Below are 19560 nucleotides of genomic sequence, written 5' to 3'. Positions count from 1 at the left end.
AGCTGTTTTAACAGATATTTTCTGAGTCTTGTAGCTAACAAAAAGCTAGCGCTTTAGTGCAAGGCTAACTCATATGTTGAATAGAAAGTATGTGCGGACAGATGATGCTATGAAAGATTCTGAAGAGACCGCAACAGCCTTCAATGTGAGTCAAACTAGCCATAACTCGAGAAAGAAGCTTTAGTTTGCTAATCCACGAATCAAAATCCAAGAGAACGTGGCTAGAAGCCTATAGAAGCTGTTAGTTTTCGTCGCATTGCAACCGTTGAGCAGTTACAGCTGGAACAGACACACAGACACACAGACACACACACAGTCAGCTTTTCCGTATCCCTCGTGCGGCTACGCCTCGAGGCATAATTATCATTATCATTGAGACAGACTATTACTATGTATATAGATAGATCTATACTTACTGTAGCATTTCAGTCTGCTAACAAGTGAGCAGAGATTTGACTGACAGATCTATATAGGCTATATATAGCTGTTCGTTTCTATTGACAATACTATGCTTAGCTCAAGTTTATTTTCGCTGCTGTGTGTAACTCTCACTCTCATCTGTGGTGGAAGCACTGAAGGGCAAAATAATGATTTACCAGTTTATCCAACGATTTCTCCTGATCCTGACATTGGCTCCCTTTACTTTGGATTATTGGTTGGAGGTTCACTTGAGAATAGCTCAGTACTTGCAGCTGTGAGATTGTCTCTCGACATCATCAATAATCGCTCAGACATTTTGAGTGGATATTCTCTTCACTACACTCTGACTTATTCTGGTGTAAATAATAAATGTCCTTTATATATAACATGTAAACTGTGTATAACTGTATAGTACAGTACATATAATTGCACAGTTATACATGCTGCTCTTCTATAGTGGCAGGTTGACTGCACATGCAGGGACTGAGACAAGTTTTATTTCAATGCAGTGCTCTGGAAGTGACTTGGTGGATAAGACCTTCACACAACTGGATAGCAGACCAGATGGCTGTAAGAAACTTGGCTTAATCACTGCAGGTTGCACTAGCACATCACTTGTTTCGTCTTATGTGGGCAATCACTTCAATGTCCCTGAGGTATGGAAATTGTTCACTATATTATTATATGCATGCCCATGTATGTAATTATACAGAGGCAACTATATATAGCTATAGGTTTCCTGTATCAACTTTGTGTCTTGAACAAAAGTTTTGTACAATCTCCATTATCGCATCTCATTATTATAGTCTCTGCATGCATGGGCGTGATATCGAAACGAATAATTTTGTTGTGCAGATACTGTGCTCTCAGACTGTACAAAGTGATGCAAGAGATTTAAATGTGTTTAGAACTCATCCCTCCAAGTTAGTGCTTGTACCTGCTCTCGTTAGCATCATAGCCTCTTATGAATGGACGAAAGTGGCTCTCATGGTGGAGAACAAGCAAGAATACACTCAAGTACGTTGAAACTATGAGCAACAGTATTAACGTGATGCTAGCTGACGTTGTTTAGTGGTATATGATCTTTAATTGTTCTTGTTCTTATATTATAGACACCTTCGCATGCTCTTCCTCATGCACTCATTATACAAAGGGAGTGTATATAGGAATATAAATACCTCTATTTTGTAATACTACCGTTCACACTAATCAATAATGGAGGCTAAGTGCTTTGACTACTGTCATTAAATAACAGAAGATGCTTGTGTAATGTGTAATAAGAAATAATGTGGATGTATGCATGTATTTATAGATGATTAAAGCGTTGAAGGAGGAAGTGATGGACCTGAACATTACCCTCTCTGTCACAACTATGGATCTCCAAGGAGACTCGCTAAAAGTGATCGGGAGCTGTGGCAAAGATATATTTGTAAGATCTTTCATGTGCTCGTTACTTTCATAATCATGACTTCATAAATAAATACAGGACTCTGACGTAAGGATATTCATACTGGTGATGTCTTCGGAAATGGCTCGACACTTGCTTTGTCAGGTACGAATATAGCAGTTGTGAATATCGCCCTGAGTATTATAGATCACGATACTGATTAGTTCTTCCGGTAACTATAGATCCTTTCCCATTGTGAATACAGGCATTCCAGCAAAGTGTGAAGTATCCCAAACATGAGTTTGTATTGGTTAGTGAACAAAACAGCAACTGGTGGGTATCATCACAATCAGAGGATGGACGTTACGGCTGCTCTTCTAATCAACGAGCTGATGTGCTGAGCCATTCACTTGGACTGCAACTAAATCAAGATTACATTGTTCGTAAACAGCAGGTAATCAAAGTGAGATTACTCTTTATATATATCTTGATAGGTATATAGCTAGCTATGTACATACATCACAGTAAGTCATCCACTTCGTGGTAATTTTAAAAGGTTAATTGATCTTTGTGTGCTTTTCCTAGAATATTTCTGAGGATACTGATATCTCTAACTTTACTGGCGGATCACAGGCTAAGTATTGCTACGATGCTGTCTGGACACTTGCTTTGGCACTCAACAAAACCGTGACAGGTATACCAAAAGTATTTAATTGTGCTCCAATTATTCGAATTTCGTCCAGAGTTTGGTGATATCGACTGCACTTATCAAGACTCTCAAATGGACCAGTTGTACAGTAATATTCAAGAAACTGACTTCATTGGAAAAACAGTAAATGGATTATATAAATAAACAATAAACAAATTGTATGCATGACTGGTGACAGGGCCTAGGAAAACAACCCTTATGGAGCAAACTAATAATGTTCAGTACACTACAAAGTAAAATATTTAGAGCTATTTTAGGATTTTGGTTTTCTTTCATAAGAAGTAACTTCAATATCTCCTCTAACTAAAAAAAAATTTTTTATCCGAAAATTTTTTTTTGTATAGCCGTTACAAGGCAGCCATTGAATTTTTTCATGCTGTTCTTGTATGTGGATAGAACTTCGAACATTAGTTTCTCAAAACGGTAGGTCAATACTGTCCCCCTTTCACCCGAAAATATTTTGGGGTAGGAAGGTGCAAAGTGAGTGATATTGTAATCAATTTGAAGCTTAAGCACTGCTTTATTTAATTAAGCAATAAAATACAATTAATTAGTTTGCTCCATAAGGGTTGTTTTCCTAGGCCCTGTCACATTAATTTATTTATTATAACATAATTTCAACTATTCATAAGGATTCATTTTGTAAGACCATAACCATAAGTATAGCAGGAAATATTCATGAAGTGCAAACATTTCGCATTTTTCGAGGACTGAGCAGTTACCGCGAAATTATAATGGCCACACAACCTCCCACAAAAATTATTCTGAGGGCTTTCGAGCCAAATAGCGAAAATGTTCACCCACGAAACAGTCCTGCTAACGGTTATAATTATGATTGCCCACTACGTACATTAAACTAATTGTCTAAGCCAGGTTGAATCATGACACTAAAGTCTTAAAGGCCACCTCTTTTTATTACAACCATTGTTTATTTGCAATTGACCAATGGCCACCATTAAAGACAGATTTCCCTCAGTGCCATAATATAATTATAGTTACACATCATTGATCTTTGCATGCAATCCTGATTACATGGAGGTGGCTGCTTGCAGGGTCATGTGAGATTTACCAATGGCGGGGAGCGATCGACTGATGGCATTGAGATACTGGTGATACAATATCAAACTGAAGAGTCACAATGGAGTAACTTGAATGCTGTTACTATAGGATCGTACATGCATAGTGAATTGACACTTTATGACAACAAAACCATATGGCCAGGTAGGGTACGGTGAATCTTCATTTCTGTTATAATTCATCTCGTTCTGTATAGATGGAATTCCATATGATGGCAAACTTGTCAGTGTGATAGTTACCGTGTCCACTCCATTAGCTGTTGTTTATTATTTATTTGCAACTGCTGGTATCATCTCAACACTAGTCTGTTGTGTATTCAATTATGCCTACAGGAAAACAAAGTGGGTTTATTATCAATTACAATCTGCTCATATCAATCATAATTACTGTATACGTGCATGGTTTACTTTCAGGATTGTTCGACTAACAAGTCCCAACCTCAATTACCTGATAATCATCGGATGTCTGTTCATCTATACCTCAGTGTACTGGTATCTTATTCCCTCAACAAACACAGATGTAGTACTTGCATCTTGTTGCGTAAGTAGTATACCTTTCATCTTTTCACATGTATAATACTGTGTGTCACATCTTTAGCTTCAAATTGGGTTTCTGGGAAGTGGCTATTTTCTATTCATGGGCACCATTGTTGCCAAACTCTGGAGAATCTATTACATTTTCAGGCAAGCTTCGAGAGTAATATACTTAGATCGATAGAGCAGAGTCACTTATATATGTATTGAACATTCAAGCAATTCAATATTTGCATGCAGAAATCCAGACTCTGCTAAGAAGAGAGCTATTACAGACTGCCAACTCCTCACGTTTGTTCTTCTACTGTTTTCTCTGGAGATAATTGTACTCCTCGTGTACTTCGGTGTGGAGATAGCTGCTCCAGGATACGAGTTGGAGAGAAGACTTAATGAGGATCAGCTGAGAGGGCTTGTTGGGGTATGCTGTGCATGGATGATTCCTCTTACATATATAATTATACATGCATGTATAAATTATCCATGCAGGAACGAAAAATCGACACACAATATGAATATTACAATTGCAGTCGAGTGCCCAACTTGCGAACAGTTACCACGGCCATTATATATGGAACAATTGCAATTTTACAGATCTGTGCTCTGTTTATGGCCGTCAAGACAAGAAAAGTTCAAATCAAAGGATTAAATGATGCCAAGCACATTGCAGCAATCGTCTACCTTGCAAGTCTCGTCTCTTTAATCCAATTAATTGCAACTTTTACCTTGAGAAATAGAGTTAACACTTACCCTGTTGTTGTGGCTACATCTGTCGTGCTGGTGACAATGATAATGCAGGGACTGGTATTCATTCCCAAGGTACATTTTGCGTTCAAAAATGTTAATATGGCATAATTATGAGATTCATTGGTTGGTCTGACCAAGAGTTCATTTGGACAAACTTAATAAACAAATTTCACTGAACAGTATAATATTATTTATCTGTTATAATTATAGCCACATTGTGATGAATGCATGCATATTTTTTCTGTAGATGTTGAACTTGTATCGAGATCCGGATGGTAACCACATCTTCAGCGTTAACGACCCCCTTGGCAAAGTAGCTCCACTCTCAACCATCTTTGTGAATGACGCTGGGAGATCAGACTGCGAAGAATGCCAAGAGTTGAAGGCCAGAGTGAAGAAGCTGGAACAAACTATTACTGAGGTTTTTCAAGTGCACTTTGAAACAACTGTTTACTATACTGTAGAGCGGGTATATTTTGAGGGTGTAACTTTCTTTGAACGCTTTAATTTTCGCGGAATCAAATTCATGTTCGTGCTTATTAACCAGCAAAAACAGCAAACATTTATACCCTCGAAATATACCGAGTCCCCGCTATACGGTACCTATAATGCCATAGTATAGGAACCAATAAAAATGTTGAAGAATTTTGGCCAATTAGAACGTTTTGTACTCAGTATAATATAATTATCTCTTATGTTGAAGGAGTGTTTTGCAGACCAGTTGGTATTAAGCGGGTAAGTTTCGTGGGGTAAAAAAATTCGTTCAACTCGAGAAACAGTGGTTTTCGTGAGTAAAAATTTTGTTTAGTCTCGTTGCCTGCACTGCATTCCTACGTTCCGGTAAGCCACGCCTACGTTAAAATTTCGTGGAGGTCAGCTTGCCCACGAAAATAACGAATATTTTACCCCACGAAAATTATCCGCTATATATAACGGTATAATTATATTAATTATATGCATGCACTGTAAATGTTTGCTACACTGAATGATGACATTTATTTTGCCCTGCATATAGAAGCGTCAGAAGGAGAGATCTGACAGGAATCGCAATGTGACTACCACTTTCTGTCGTCATGACCACGGTGAGGAACAGTCTGAGGACATGTCTTTTGACGAGTTGGAAGTGAGCTGGGCAGATGATGGCTCCACATTTCATATTGGTCATCGCGTGTAGTCAAAAAGGGACTTTGAAAAACAGTTGTAGAGATAATTAGTTTGATTGAACGTTTTGTTCTTCCATTAAATTATTTACTAGATGATTGTTCGTTATATCGATCTGTATAATTATAATAATTATATACACATCATAATAATACGTTGATCAACTTCTCTTAATTTGGATCAATCTGTCGTATGTCACGTGATGTGCGTCTGCCCAACTCCTTCATAGCCTCATAGATACTGTCCTGTCGTAGTGTTGAAGCATCATGCATCTATCATAACTCCAGCTATATAGTACTATTATATATTGGCGTACGTCAAATTGCAATAACATGTTGGGAGTTTAGAGACAAAACTTATGGAAGAAGACACGGTTACACTAAACAATCAAAGACCAGTAATGTTTGTATAATTATATGCTAACAATTATAATACGCTCCTCAGTTTTAATAACGTCTCTTGCTTATGATTTGTTCACTTGTTGCTTTTCTTCTTCTCCTGCAGAGGTGAAGCAAACACATCATTAGAGCACAGTACTTTACAACACAAACCGTATTATTTAATGTGTACAATTGACATTCCACTAGTACATGTGGTCTCTTATGATCAGATATATATACCCTATAGCGGACTTTCAAAGTGACACAATGACTACGAGCATTGATAATTATACAAAAACTGTACATAGGAGAGTTATATACCTTATGAAAATGTAGACTGTGTACATTTGCACATACCGGTACGTACATGTAGTATATATTATGTCATACAGTATAGGTCGTACCTTGGAAGCCAGAATAATGAGCAGACGACGGAATATGTTAACAAAGTCGAGGAAGAGGTCTAGCGAGTGCCAGATGTAGTCGTTGTCTCCACGCTCGCACTTCTCCACAATCAGCTGGGTGTCAAACAGTATGAAGCCACAGAACAGGAGCAGGCCTCCGTACAGCTCAATCTGCATGGGATTGTAGTGAAAATAGTAATTATTTTAGATAATTATGTATGTTACTATTATTATAAGCACACTAAAGAACAAAAGAGCTTATACAATAATTATGATAAGGTATAGGCATCACCAATCATTAGCTAACTATTGGATTGATAATTATGGATTTATCAGAGAGAAGCCTTTACCAGCTGCCTTACATAACATATCTATGTGTACAGTGCACATTGCATTGTTTTAGTGTCTGTTACATTGTTTGTGAATGTACAATCATGGATAGCTAGTTCAATGCACAATAGACACTTTCCAGGCACAATAGTTTCACACTTGTACGCATCCCATGAGTACATGTACTGCAGGCTGAATACTCACCACAAAATTTACCTATGGGTACTAGTACTGGTGTCATACTTGCACGTATGTTATGGGTACTAGTACTACTCACCTGGAATGCCATATAGGAGCCAATGAAGATGTTGATGAACATCATGAGACAGAGCATGCTCAGTCCCGACATCAGAAAACCTGAAGTAATAGGAGGGATATACAATCACATGGACTCTACCAGTATTACTAAGTGTAGTATCGGCATTACATTCAACTTCAGAAAGTGTTGTTTTCACAAAACTCTGCTCCAAAAACTCAAACGAAAAAACAGAATTATGCGCTATACATACATGTACATGTGTACAGTTTATCAGAGCTACATGTAGAATGTAATGCACACAGAGCTTTAGATAATATAGTGAGCAGTTAAACAGTGGAGGCAAGCAAAGATTGAACTCACCTCCAAGATAGAGGAATGACCTCTTCTCACTGAGCAGGGCAGCCAGACTGAAGCAGGCGAAGATAACACAAGTACCCAGGAAGGCAGTTGGTATTATGCTGCAAGGAGAGGGGAAGCAAATAAAACATATATTTTATAGTATATCACTCTGATCTCAAGAGCAAAGATTATGCCCTTACTAATTTGACGGCTATTTTCTCTAAAGGCCAGGTATAGTGAAACACATTAATTTTGCACAAAACTTATTACAGTGGTTGCATTTGTACAGTACTAGTGTAGTAGTTATACCTTGGGTTGATTTCAAGCACCATGCTGAGCAGGGGCCCAAGTGAGAAGCCTGTAAGTGTGTGTGTGTGTGCGTGTGTGTGTGTGTGTGTGTGTGTGTGTGTGTGTGTGTGTGCGTGTGTGTGTGTGTGCGTGCGTGCGTGCGTGTGTGTGTTGGAAACAAGGATTTAATACGGATACCACTATGTAACTAAGTGTACAAGTGACCGACTTGTCTACAATCGAATGTAACTAGTACAAGGGGAAAACACCCTATCTACATGTACATGTACGTTATTAGCAAGCAAATGTAAGGGGAAAGCACCTAAAAATGTACATGTAATCAGTACAAGGGGAAAGCACCTCACATGACTGTACTACAGTCCCTAGCAACCACGCTCTTACCTGTACATCCTCCAATTCCACACAGCATTCCTGCAACCAACACAAGAGGAAGTGAAACAACACACTATAGTACAGTTGCCATTGTTGCTACCTGTCACTCTCATTGTGTAATGCACAAGCATGTAGCACTCAAGTACGACTGATAACGTGAATTCAAAAAAAACACAATTGAAAATTGACTGTGGCAAAATATTTGAAGACCACTTTAAACTGTACCCTAAGCAGTTGTTATTCCTATTTACAGAATTTATAATTATGGTACTATATAATAATTATGCGTAATATTTAAATTTCGTATAAATAGAGTGGAGCTACGGTAATTTACGTAAAGTATACGTATTGTGAACCCGTACTAGCTTACCCAGTCTTGTGAGTTGGTTCTGTGGCGTGTTGGGTGTGGCTACCAGACCGATGATCAGGAGAATGGAGCCAATCGCTGCTAAGAACGACATCTACGTGTGTGTGCGTGCGGTGTGTGTGTGTGTGTGTGTGTGTGTGGGCGTGTTCTTGAAGGAATTTGCATTGTCATGGTAATTATGTTGTTCACATTATTATTATACATGATGCATAATCATTTTTCTGATGCAACTTTGGTGTGGCTTGATACGGTTGGTTCAAAAGTGTGAGCTACATGCATACACTAGGGGCTACATGTACATGTACATATTAATGAAAACAAAATTGAAGCATGAAAGTACAATGGAGAAAACTCACTAAAAAGGCCACCTGCAATATACACGTATACGTACATGTATAGTCCCGAATGACTAGCTTGTATACAAAACAACCCCCCAACAAAGATCACCTCTGTGTATATAATGGCTAAAGCTCTGTTTCCCCAATTTTGCCAGTTTTAACGTGGTATGTTAACCAAACATAACCTTTGTACATAGGATAATACACGCTTGTTTGGGGCATCTACTATACAGCCCCAATAGTAATAATCAATAAACGTACAGAGAAGCCAGTGACAAAGAAAGCAATAGCTCCCCCGAAGGCTGACAACATGGTGAGGGCCAATGCAGAGTAGACATTCTTCAAGTGCTTCCTCGTGGTTTTGTTCCTACGTAATTAACAGAATGGATACAGTGCTAGTGAGTACGTGAGTACATCATTAATGGCTTCATAAAGATGTTCATGATGTTTGTACTTACAAGTTGGAGAAATCAGATATAGCTTTCATGGAGAATTTGTTTGTCTTGAAGATGGAATCCATGGTGAGTGTGTTCTTTCTGACAGACGTAGGTATAGTTTCTAATACTGTGGTTCGAGTTGTCAATGCAATATACTAAGGTACACTGCAACTATGATGTAACCCTTGAAGCTTGATCCTCAACGTATTGTTGATCTTGCTAATGAAGAAAGTGGGTGTGTTTGCTCCACCTCGGCCCCTCCCATGTTTTTAATTAATTAATATTCTGGAGTTAATTGGAGTACGAGTGTACATGGTAGCACATCTAGCTCTAGCTCTATGGTGGTAGTAGCATGAAGGTCATCAGAGGGACACTGGTTCACTGTATCTGTCCAGAGAGCATTCAAGTACTGGAGAATTATGTGATTGGCTTCAATGAGAAAGAAAATGGAGTGGTAATCAATATAGTACTGATTTTAATTCGCTCTAGCTAGCCTCAAGTCAGTCAGATACATTTAGATACATGGCTACCGTATAGCGTGTAATTTTCGTGGGGCAAAATATTCGTGGTTTTCATGGTTGGAGGTCTGATCACGAATATTTTACCCACGAATGAAGCGACCTTGCCTACCTTTACCTGCAGTGCAAGCAGCAACCACGAAAATATTACCCACGAAATGTCTCAATATTGCTGAACCACGAATATTTTGTCCCTCGAAAATTACCCGCTATATGGTATTTGTATAGCAGAATTTTAGTTATGTTGCTACACAGCATGTGGGTATACCACATTGTGGTTGGTTCATTAACTACTAACCACAAGTTATGTACACTGACCGTTTGTTTACCACAGATTGTCTTTGTGGAAGCTGCCTCAAAGTTAAATGACTTAGCAGCTGAGCATGGCTTCAGTATAGACTCGGTCATCACACTGACAAAGAGGTGAGCTTCCAGGCTTATTTGTAATGATCTGTTTTTGTATCTAAAGTCAATTCTTCATTATATTAATGCATGCCAGATTAATGACAATTTTTACTTTCAAGAGTGCTTTACTGGTGACCTCCATCATGCAGAGATATATTGATATTAGAAAAATTGTCTATACTACATGTAGACTAGTTGTGAGACATTCCATTGACGCTGATTGCAGTATAATACATGCATGTATTAATTATTCGGATCCACCTTTCTACATGCATGCAGTCAGTTCCTGATGCCTGGTCTAGTGGACACTCACATCCACGCTCCCCAGTACGTGAATGCAGGCACAGGCTACGACAAGCAGCTGCTGGCCTGGCTGCAAGACTATACTTTCCCTGCCGAGGCAAGATTCCAGGACTTGCAGGTTGCTAGGGACGTGTATCCCATAGCAGTGGTGAGTCTGTGCTGCATGTTGAAGAATCATATTTCCTGATTGTATGCAGAGAACCCTCAAATTATACATTGTATCCCTTAATGAAATGGCTTATACAAACAGATTTGGGGAGAGCCTATGTTATAGTTAGAACATGGGCATGAGGTATCTATGTGTTATAGTGTCCCAAAGCTCGAGGGCTTTAGCCCGAGGGATGAGGGACACTATAATCATAGATACCGAATGCACATGTTCTAACTGATTTAGATCCCAAAACCTATTGGCTACTAGAAATGCACTAGCTTAGCAACAGTCAACCTATATAAACAGCCAACCTAGCAACTGCATCATTATTCTTTTGAAAACTAATATCTGAAGTTGGCATCTCTGTGTCTCTACTAAATCTGCATGTGGTCTCTATTCTGTTCCTCCACCTCAGTTTGATGGACAATAATATTATAGTCCTAGCTCCACCCACAAAAGGGAAACATCCAGCTCCTCCCCCAGTTTTGCAGCAAACAAGCCCAGCACACTTCCCAAGAAACAAGCGGCTCGTACTACTCCTCACAAAGCGAAAGGAAGACACCTAAGCTATAATTTGCAGCAAACAAGCCCAGCAAACGAGCGGCTCCTATACTACTCTTGAACAAAGCGAAAGGAACTTTAGGAAGAAGCCAAAGCTAGAATCCCAGCACTCCCATACATTCAGCTCCTCCCCCATGCAGCCTTGCACTTGCACACTGCCGCCAAAAACGAGCGTCTCCTATATACTACTCTCACAAAGCCAAAAAAAAGAAACTAGAGCTTCTCTCTTTCATTCTAGTTCTGTTATTATATTACTAGACAAAGCATCTAGCTACAATAATTTACATGTGTATCTTCTTGTAAATCACAATACAATGTACAATCTTGTAGTTTGTAGCCCAGAGCAATCTATAGTACCGGTACTATAGCTCATAGTTCCCTGCTAAATACACTCAAATGGGATCTAAATATTTTCTGTATCCCATAATTTTGCTCCTTGCATGCAGAGTCGTTCCCTCCGTCATGGCACGACCACTGCGAGCTACTTTGCAACTATTCATCTCGAGGCTACCAAGGAGTTGTGCAGGACAGTGGGTACAAAATAATTATTACGTATGCGCTAATTATAGATTGTACATGCAGTGAAACTGCTTATAGCAGTCACCTTTGGGAATTATAATATGATGACCAACATGCAGTGGCTGTTATATATAGTAAATAGGCTAGATGGCCTGCTGATACAGGCAAAACACATGCTGTGGAGACTTTGGGCCGGGCCCCTTAACCAGGCTGTATTATAGATATTCACTCTACCTGTCCACAGAGCGCCTCGGGCAAAGAGCTCTGATTGGTAAGGTGAACATGGACAGGGAGTCACCTGACTATTACGTTGAGACCACCCAAGAGTCACTAGAAGACACTAAAAAGTAATATTTTGATATAAAAATGGTCAGCACTTGTGACTATTGTTTTGTTTATGTAGGTTCATTGAGTTTGTGAAAGAGCTGAATGTAAGCAAAGAATCACCTTTATGAATAATTATTGGTCTGTATAATTATTGTCACTATTGTTTGTAAGCACTACCCACTTTAAATGATTCCATATGGTCATAATTGCGTGGTTGTTTCCCAATTTTCATCAACCCCCTACACACAGAACCCCCTCGTCCAAGCGGTCATAACTCCCCGGTTCTCCCCGAGTTGCTCCCCCGAGTTGCTCCAAGGACTGGGTGACCTAGCTAGAGAGCACGACTTGCCGATACAGAGCCACGTCTGCGAGCAGCTGCCTGAAGTCAAGTACACTCTCAGCCTGTTCCTCGGCTTTCAGGACTGCTCAAGCATCTTCGAGAAACATGGACTTCTTACTGACAAGGTGTGACATTTTTACTAATTCAAACGCATTCTACAATGCAACTTTTTTTGTTGAATATAGTAGTACTTGAGAACGCAATTTTAGACAGTCTAAAAAAAGATTCCTGCATGAGGGGCATTCCCACAAACTCCCCTAGAAATCATCTACTATTGCATGCACACAGATATCTGCATGTTCGCCTCCCCACCCCAAATTTTCTATTTTTGCTTGGTCGCTAAACTATTGTTGTTTCCGCTGTACATGCAGGCGTACATGGCTCACTGTATTCACTTGGAGGAGAATGAGGTACAACTGTTCCAACAGAAAGGAGTGGGCATATCTCATTGCCCAAATTCTAACCTTTGGTAAGCTATAGCTACTAAGCTCATGCACACATGCATATAGTTTTACGTCCTCTATTTCTTATACTGCACATGATACAATCTTTAGCGTGTTGATCTCATCAAGTTCATAGGTTGATTATTACCTAACCTTGCAGTCTATGCAGCGGTCTTCTGGATACACGAAAAATGCTTGATTTGGGCTTGAAAATTGGGCTTGGCACAGGTATGCATATAATAGTGCGTGAGAATGTATTCAATAATAGTCCTTTACTAGCTGCTTTTATTCCTTATACATGCACTGTAATGTAGTTTGTGATGATGTGTAGTCGCTGCTACTATAATACTAGTATTTTAGCGTAAGACTATAGTGTTTTAAAAGTAAGTGTTTTACATGCACACGAGGACGAGTTATTGCCTATAATATATTTTCGGATTCTCATCTATATGTGTTTTATATCAAAACGGCCCTTTACCAAATCATGCCTCAAGGCTACGTGACTGTTTAATAGTAACACAGAAAGGACTGACACCCTTGTAACCTTGACGATATATAATTGCCCCAGATGTGTCTGGGGGGTATTCTTCTTCCGTGTTCGATGCCCTCAGGAAATCTATAGATGTGTCCAAGGCCCTCTCTTTCGGCAAACAGGACGACTATCGACCAATCAGCCATCACGAGGCTCTCTACATGGCAACTTTAGGTGGTGCTAAAGGTGAGGCGGTCCTTAAACCCAATCATTGATTGTGTTGCGTCTTTCATCAAGTATACTTACACAATCATACAATTACATTCTCTCATTCAATTATACTTTAAATTAATGGCTGCATATAGTGTGTAGCTTTATATATGTAGACAATTCATCATTCCACTTTCAGTTCTCTCTCTGGATGACAAGATTGGAAATTTTAAGGTATGTTAGAATTAAATGTCCGATAACAATGGAGCCTGACACTATAATACTTACATAAAGGACATGCACAGTGCATGCTTTTCCATCCCTAAAGTTTAGTTCCTACACCTAACACAGTGCATAATTATAACCGATCTCTATATATACATGCAATGGACAATAGTGACGTTGACCCCATTGTATACCCGAGACCCTATACACCAATATAAGTGATTCTCTTGTCAGTTACCTCGTTCCTCCCTGTATAGGCTGGTAAAGAGTTGGATGCACTGCTAATCGACGTCAACCCACCAAACAATACGTTTGACACTTTTGAATGGGATTCTTTTGATGTAAGTATAGGATCAGTGGGCTAAAATGTATAATATATGCTTACAATTATGAGACGTATAATAATAAGTGCATGTGCTGATGCCTCGATTGTCTAAAGTATAATGGCAAGATATTTATTCACAAATGAAGCGGACTATATGTAGTTTGAACTTCTATAGCTTTTTCAAAATCCTTTACTTATTATGAGCCTATAATACTGAATAACTGTGTACTTTATTATGTTGTACTTTTTCGTGCAGGACGTTCTTATGAAATTCCTCTATTTAGGTGAGTACATGTACAGTAATATTATGGTATATATGTACACACTGCAGGCATTTATTGAAATATCAGTTCATGCATTAACTTTGCACATGACTGTATATAACGTGTCTTTTCTTCCATTTAGGAGATGATCGAAATATCTTAAGGAGATTTGTGGCAGGAAAGGAACTAGAGTTATAAAGAAGAAATAATTTGCGTGCATATATAGAAACAACTCAGTTTTTATAGTCTATCAGATTTTTAATTCAGTTGTTCTGTTACTATATAGATTATAGATCATTGCAGTGGTATTATATAATATACATCATGCAGTCCTCAGATATACCGTATTATAATTATACTAGAATATTTTGCAGGTGAAAAACCTTTGCGAATGAGCCAAATCAACAGAAAATGTAACCCTTTGCGATCTAACTATTGCGTTCTGGCAAATAATTTAGGTTTTGCATGCGATTTTATTTTTGCGAATTGATCAAAGTTTGCATATTAAATTATGTTTGATGCTCGCAAAACATTCTAGTAATTTGGTAGCTAGATATGGTGTCTCCATGAAAATTCAATTAATAAGATGCCGTTAAATATATTCCATCATATAATGACTATACACCGACCCTATGTATACGTATACCAACACTGCATGGCATGCATGCATGCAGGTGTTTTCTGGGGTACTATAATTATAGTAACTACTGTGACCTGGATTGCCCAGCTGGTGGTATATATGCAGTGCTTTTTCACATTCTGTGTGAAGACGCTAGCGACTTCCAAGATCAGCTCCTGCATGCATGATGACCTCTGAGATCAACAGACAATACTCCCATTGACTTTTCACTGGGTCTACCTGGCTGCACCCCTCAGACTGAATGGTATATGGCAAGTAAATGTCAAGAGCTTTTCTGTTTAGAAGCCATCAAGCCCTTCCCCTTTATCATACACCCACATATATAGTAGAGAGATCTGCTGTATTTAACATCTCAAACAAAATAGTTGGTTTGGAATAAACTGCATGCTATTTTCTGAGAGAATGAGATTCCTTGTATTGTGTATAAGCTGCCTGTGTCTATGGCTGGGGAAGGTGAGTGATATAATAGTCAAAATATAGCTGCAGTTGAGAGTCCCAATGCTTGCAGCTCAGTGTACTGGTGTCTGCAGACTATGTGGTACAAGTGGAGATGCTCTCCTACAGTAATCCATCCAACACACGCTCTGATGGCCGATGTTGTGATTCATTAACTCTTGAACCATGTAGCGGAGGGGAGCGGTGTGACACCTACTTCATCTACTGCCTGAGACCACATGCCAGTACTACTACAGAGTGTCCCAATACTGCTTCCGGATTTACTGCAGTCAGTACCACCAATATCTTTGATGGGGCGGACATTGATTTCTCACAACCTACTGTACTAGGGCTCCCTAATCCATTCAATCTCACTGGAATAACGACAGCATGGGAGGTATAATGATCACTGTTTTCATTTTTCAATTTACCGTCTTTGTTATTGCATGCAGGCTGGAGCTGAGCTTTACGTACAAGTGTTTGATTTTGATAGCAATTCGGATGATCTTATTGTAAGGTATCGATTTGATCTAAGTCCCTTAGTGGGATCGATAATCACATTATCTACCTCATCAAATAACGGAATGGCTATTTTTCTGAATGCTACTGTATTATGTGCTCCATTCTACATTGGAAGCAGTTGTGATGTCTTCAATCATTGTGAGTCCAATGCTGTCACATGCAGTGACCAAGGAAAGTGTACAAATAATGGTGATTCCTTCACCTGTGTCTGTGGTGAACCTGGCTACACTGGTGCTGATTGTGAGACCAACATTGATGATTGCGTGAATAGGAACTGCAGTGGAAATGGTGTGTGTGTGGATGGTGTCAACTCGTTCAGTTGTGAGTGTGTGTATGGCTTCACTGGAGAGATGTGCAGTGTGGAGGAGACACGAGGTAAACACATCCTTATCATTCCAACAAGTGGAGGACTGATTAGCATTGAATTCCGTTATGTAATTTCCTACTTCAGAGACTAGATCAGATGATGCAACAGCTGCTATAGCTAGTGGAGTGGTGGCGGGACTGTTGGGCATTGTACTGATTGCAGTGGTGGTCATTGTCATAGTGATTATCCTCAAGAACAAGCAAGACACGTATACAGGTCTATCTCAGTGTGTGTGTGTGCGTGCGTGCGTGTGTGTGTGTGTGTGTGCATGTGCATGTGTGCATGTGTGTACTGTGCAACAACTTGATGCTATCCATGCATATACAGTAACTGTTAGTGGAGGTGCAGCCAACAATGACATACCATGTCAGAACAACGTGGTATACGGTGTGTGTGAGATGACTCAACCCAACACCCTCACTACTGGCCCACCTCCCTCCTCTCTACAAGAGTATGACTACCCATTGTGTGATATGTCAGCGTCCCTCAATGACATACCATGTCAGAACAACGTGGTATACGGTGTGTGTGAGATGACTCAACCCAACACCCTCACTACTGGCCCACCTCCCTCCACTCTACAAGAGTATGACTACCCATTGTGTGATATGTCAGAGTCCCTCCCACCAGTGTATGATAAGGACGAGAAACTCATGATAAATGTAAATGTTAGCTATGCACCAAGCGTGAGGATGACTAGAATAAACTATAGCTAGTGATATCTATGATGATAGGCATTTTATTGTGCATGTGCAACTTTTGTTTTCACTGATGCAGTAATTTTCACTTGACATTATAATTATTATACCCTGTGTACTTGTTATTTCGTTTGTGCACATAATAACATGGAAGTAACCACACCACAATGTTTACCTATTATCTAGGGTGGCTTACTTAACACCGATCGAGATCTGAGTAAACTTTCAGAAATAATGGTTACACACACAGGTTCCCAATCCCTCACCGTCCACACAGTTCCCTTGGTTACAATATAATTATTGACTCAGTATATTGAGAATCTCCTAAAACACTCTATAGTACTCTAGCTCTACGCACAAGTTTATTATCATATGCAGGGGGTTATCACAACTCAGGCTATGCAGGAGGTGACAGCGTTGGATGCCCATGCAGTCAGTGTAAAGTAAATTTTACCCCAAGTACATGACTGCTTTGGAATGAGCATAACTTGAATTTCGTGGAAAGCTAGCAGTTATGTTAAGCTCTTTGAACGAACATGCTTTTGTACTTTTCCACCACCTATATAATTATAACCTACGGTTTTTTGTTGAAATCAGCCCCAAAACAATGACATTGCTGGAGTACGGCGCTGCATTGCATGCATGACGGTGTCAAAGTGCTAGTGGAAATTATAATATTCAGGTGTTCTTTTGATCCAAGCTCATCATCTCTCACTGGACCTCTTTAAACTGCGCTATACTGTGACAAAAAAAGTTACGGACACCTCCACTGAGTTGTGCTCTACTGTAGTCACTGAAGAGGCCCTCCTTCCTCCACACAGTGTGACCTACCCTCTGGAAGATACACACGTCTTTGATCTCAAGTCCCTCACTGAAAGCGTTGAAAGGTGTACAAAAAAATGCCTTTAATTGATCTGCTCCAAGCTGAGGTGTACGCTGATCTCGGTGAGAATATTCTACATAGCTGTATAGCTTCTGTTATCCCAGCACACAAAGAACTGTCTGATTGATTCATCTCGGAAACAAGAATCCTCGACTCGCTGATATCATACACTACGCACAGTTATACTGAGAATACCAGCACTGCATTTCAGGAGTGCAATAATCTCGATGATGTTCTGAAAGTTTGGAAAAGCTCTGGAGATTCGAGTAATGAAGCACTGAGAAGATTTCTGGACGGAATCCTCTATGTTTTCAATTCACGTAGACTTGCTGGCCATATTATATGCAGTCCCACATCTGCAAGGGAAGTGTGGTGAGTTCAAGTGTTTCTTTTGGATAATGTGGAAATGCCAAGCTCAGAAAGTGAATATCGCAACATTGTAACTAAACAGCACACTTGTATATACTAACAACAAAATCATGTGCACTCGGTAAAATAATAGTATGGACATAATTAATTATAATATACAACTGAGCCAAGGAATATAGTGATAAGTCCCTCCATGCATGCATGCATAATTATTACGAATAGAATAGTGTGACAAACACAAAACAAATAGTGTTAAGTTTAAAACTACTGCATGTTATACACAGCCCCCTATTTGAAAAAGAAATATGACCGTGATTCAGTTTAGAATTCCGTGGCAAGACGTAGGGTGAATAAATTATAATAAAACTAGTGTTCAAGCTGGCGCTGTGCTAATGCCTCTCGCCATGATTTGCTTTTGCTCAAAAGTATAGAAGAGAAAGTATAGAAGAGGAAAAGTGTATAAAATAATCTGTCTAAAACTGACTTGCAATTGTATAATTATGGTATCATTGTTGTGTTTTGTGGCTGCTTATACCAGGACCTCAAGGATCTAGGAAGCAACAAAGAAGAAGATTTTGTTTTCAATTAATTATAAGCGGAAGTGCATAATTATTTCATAAAGTTAGCTTATCTATATAAAGTCACTGAGAAGAAAAGACTTATTACATGCATCTATTGTTGTATTATGTGGCTTTAATACCAGGACCTCAAGAAAGAAGAAAATTGGATCTGTAGTTCATGCAGTGTATAATTATAATATTTAAGAAGAAAAGACTTGTGTACATGCATATTGTTATCTATAGTAGTGTTTTGTGGCTTACCAGGCCCTCAAGAAAAATATGATTCTGCCAGGAGGATCTGGATCTGGGGAATGAGCGCGCATGCGCATTACATCCATAGGAATAATTAAAGGGTGTGTCCAAAGAGATCAATTTCACAAATGGCTACTGCTAGCTAGCTGTTTTAACAGGTATTTTCTGAGTCTTGTAGCTAACAAAAAGCTAGCGCTTTAGTGCAA

At 39.2% G+C, this 19560-nt stretch overlaps 4 protein-coding genes across 5 annotated transcripts; 3 read left to right on the top strand and 1 right to left on the bottom strand.

Moving 5' to 3' along the window:
• Positions 1-2: 2 nt before the first annotated feature.
• On the top strand, positions 3-6199 carry LOC135336452 (gamma-aminobutyric acid type B receptor subunit 2-like). Of its 2 annotated transcripts, none has more exons than XM_064532253.1 (16): positions 3-145; positions 930-1076; positions 1276-1437; positions 1733-1849; positions 1907-1972; positions 2073-2261; positions 2393-2501; positions 2551-2639; positions 3569-3737; positions 3790-3934; positions 4007-4133; positions 4191-4276; positions 4367-4544; positions 4613-4942; positions 5118-5291; positions 5886-6199. In XM_064532253.1, exons 1-16 carry the CDS (start codon positions 74-76, stop codon positions 6042-6044), a joined length of 2319 nt encoding a protein of 772 aa, XP_064388323.1. In that variant the 5' UTR covers positions 3-73; the 3' UTR covers positions 6045-6199. The 2 variants fall into 2 exon arrangements, with proteins under 2 accessions (XP_064388323.1, XP_064388322.1); XM_064532252.1 differs by lacking the exon at positions 3-145 and adding an exon at positions 308-778.
• Positions 6200-6348: 149 nt separating this feature from the next.
• Positions 6349-9730, bottom strand: LOC135336597 (bax inhibitor 1-like). The gene is made up of 9 exons (XM_064532460.1): positions 9588-9730; positions 9391-9496; positions 8795-8885; positions 8434-8463; positions 8053-8101; positions 7765-7862; positions 7423-7502; positions 6816-6986; positions 6349-6529 (listed from the first exon to the last, which is right to left on the bottom strand). Exons 1-9 carry the CDS (start codon positions 9647-9649, stop codon positions 6506-6508), a joined length of 711 nt encoding a protein of 236 aa, XP_064388530.1. The 5' UTR covers positions 9650-9730; the 3' UTR covers positions 6349-6505.
• A 48-nt stretch (positions 9731-9778) lies between these two features.
• LOC135336531 (guanine deaminase-like) lies at positions 9779-14986 on the top strand. The gene is made up of 14 exons (XM_064532376.1): positions 9779-10020; positions 10419-10507; positions 10769-10940; positions 11951-12038; positions 12268-12370; positions 12427-12454; positions 12600-12815; positions 13062-13159; positions 13294-13361; positions 13702-13851; positions 14015-14049; positions 14298-14381; positions 14622-14649; positions 14771-14986. The coding sequence occupies exons 1-14, from the start codon at positions 9919-9921 to the stop codon at positions 14824-14826; spliced, it is 1317 nt and encodes a 438-aa protein (XP_064388446.1). The 5' UTR covers positions 9779-9918; the 3' UTR covers positions 14827-14986.
• A 606-nt stretch (positions 14987-15592) lies between these two features.
• LOC135336527 (protocadherin Fat 3-like) lies at positions 15593-17452 on the top strand. Its single transcript, XM_064532369.1, has 5 exons — positions 15593-15721; positions 15777-16100; positions 16156-16600; positions 16677-16808; positions 16920-17452. Exons 1-5 carry the CDS (start codon positions 15653-15655, stop codon positions 17306-17308), a joined length of 1359 nt encoding a protein of 452 aa, XP_064388439.1. The 5' UTR covers positions 15593-15652; the 3' UTR covers positions 17309-17452.
• Positions 17453-19560: the final 2108 nt, after the last annotated feature.

The sequence above is a fragment of the Halichondria panicea genome, chromosome 5 (genome assembly GCF_963675165.1).
Source record: "Halichondria panicea chromosome 5, odHalPani1.1, whole genome shotgun sequence".
Lineage (NCBI taxonomy): Eukaryota > Metazoa > Porifera > Demospongiae > Suberitida > Halichondriidae > Halichondria > Halichondria panicea.
The sequence above is the reverse complement of the archived record's forward strand: the minus strand, read 5'-3'. Positions and strand labels throughout refer to the sequence as shown.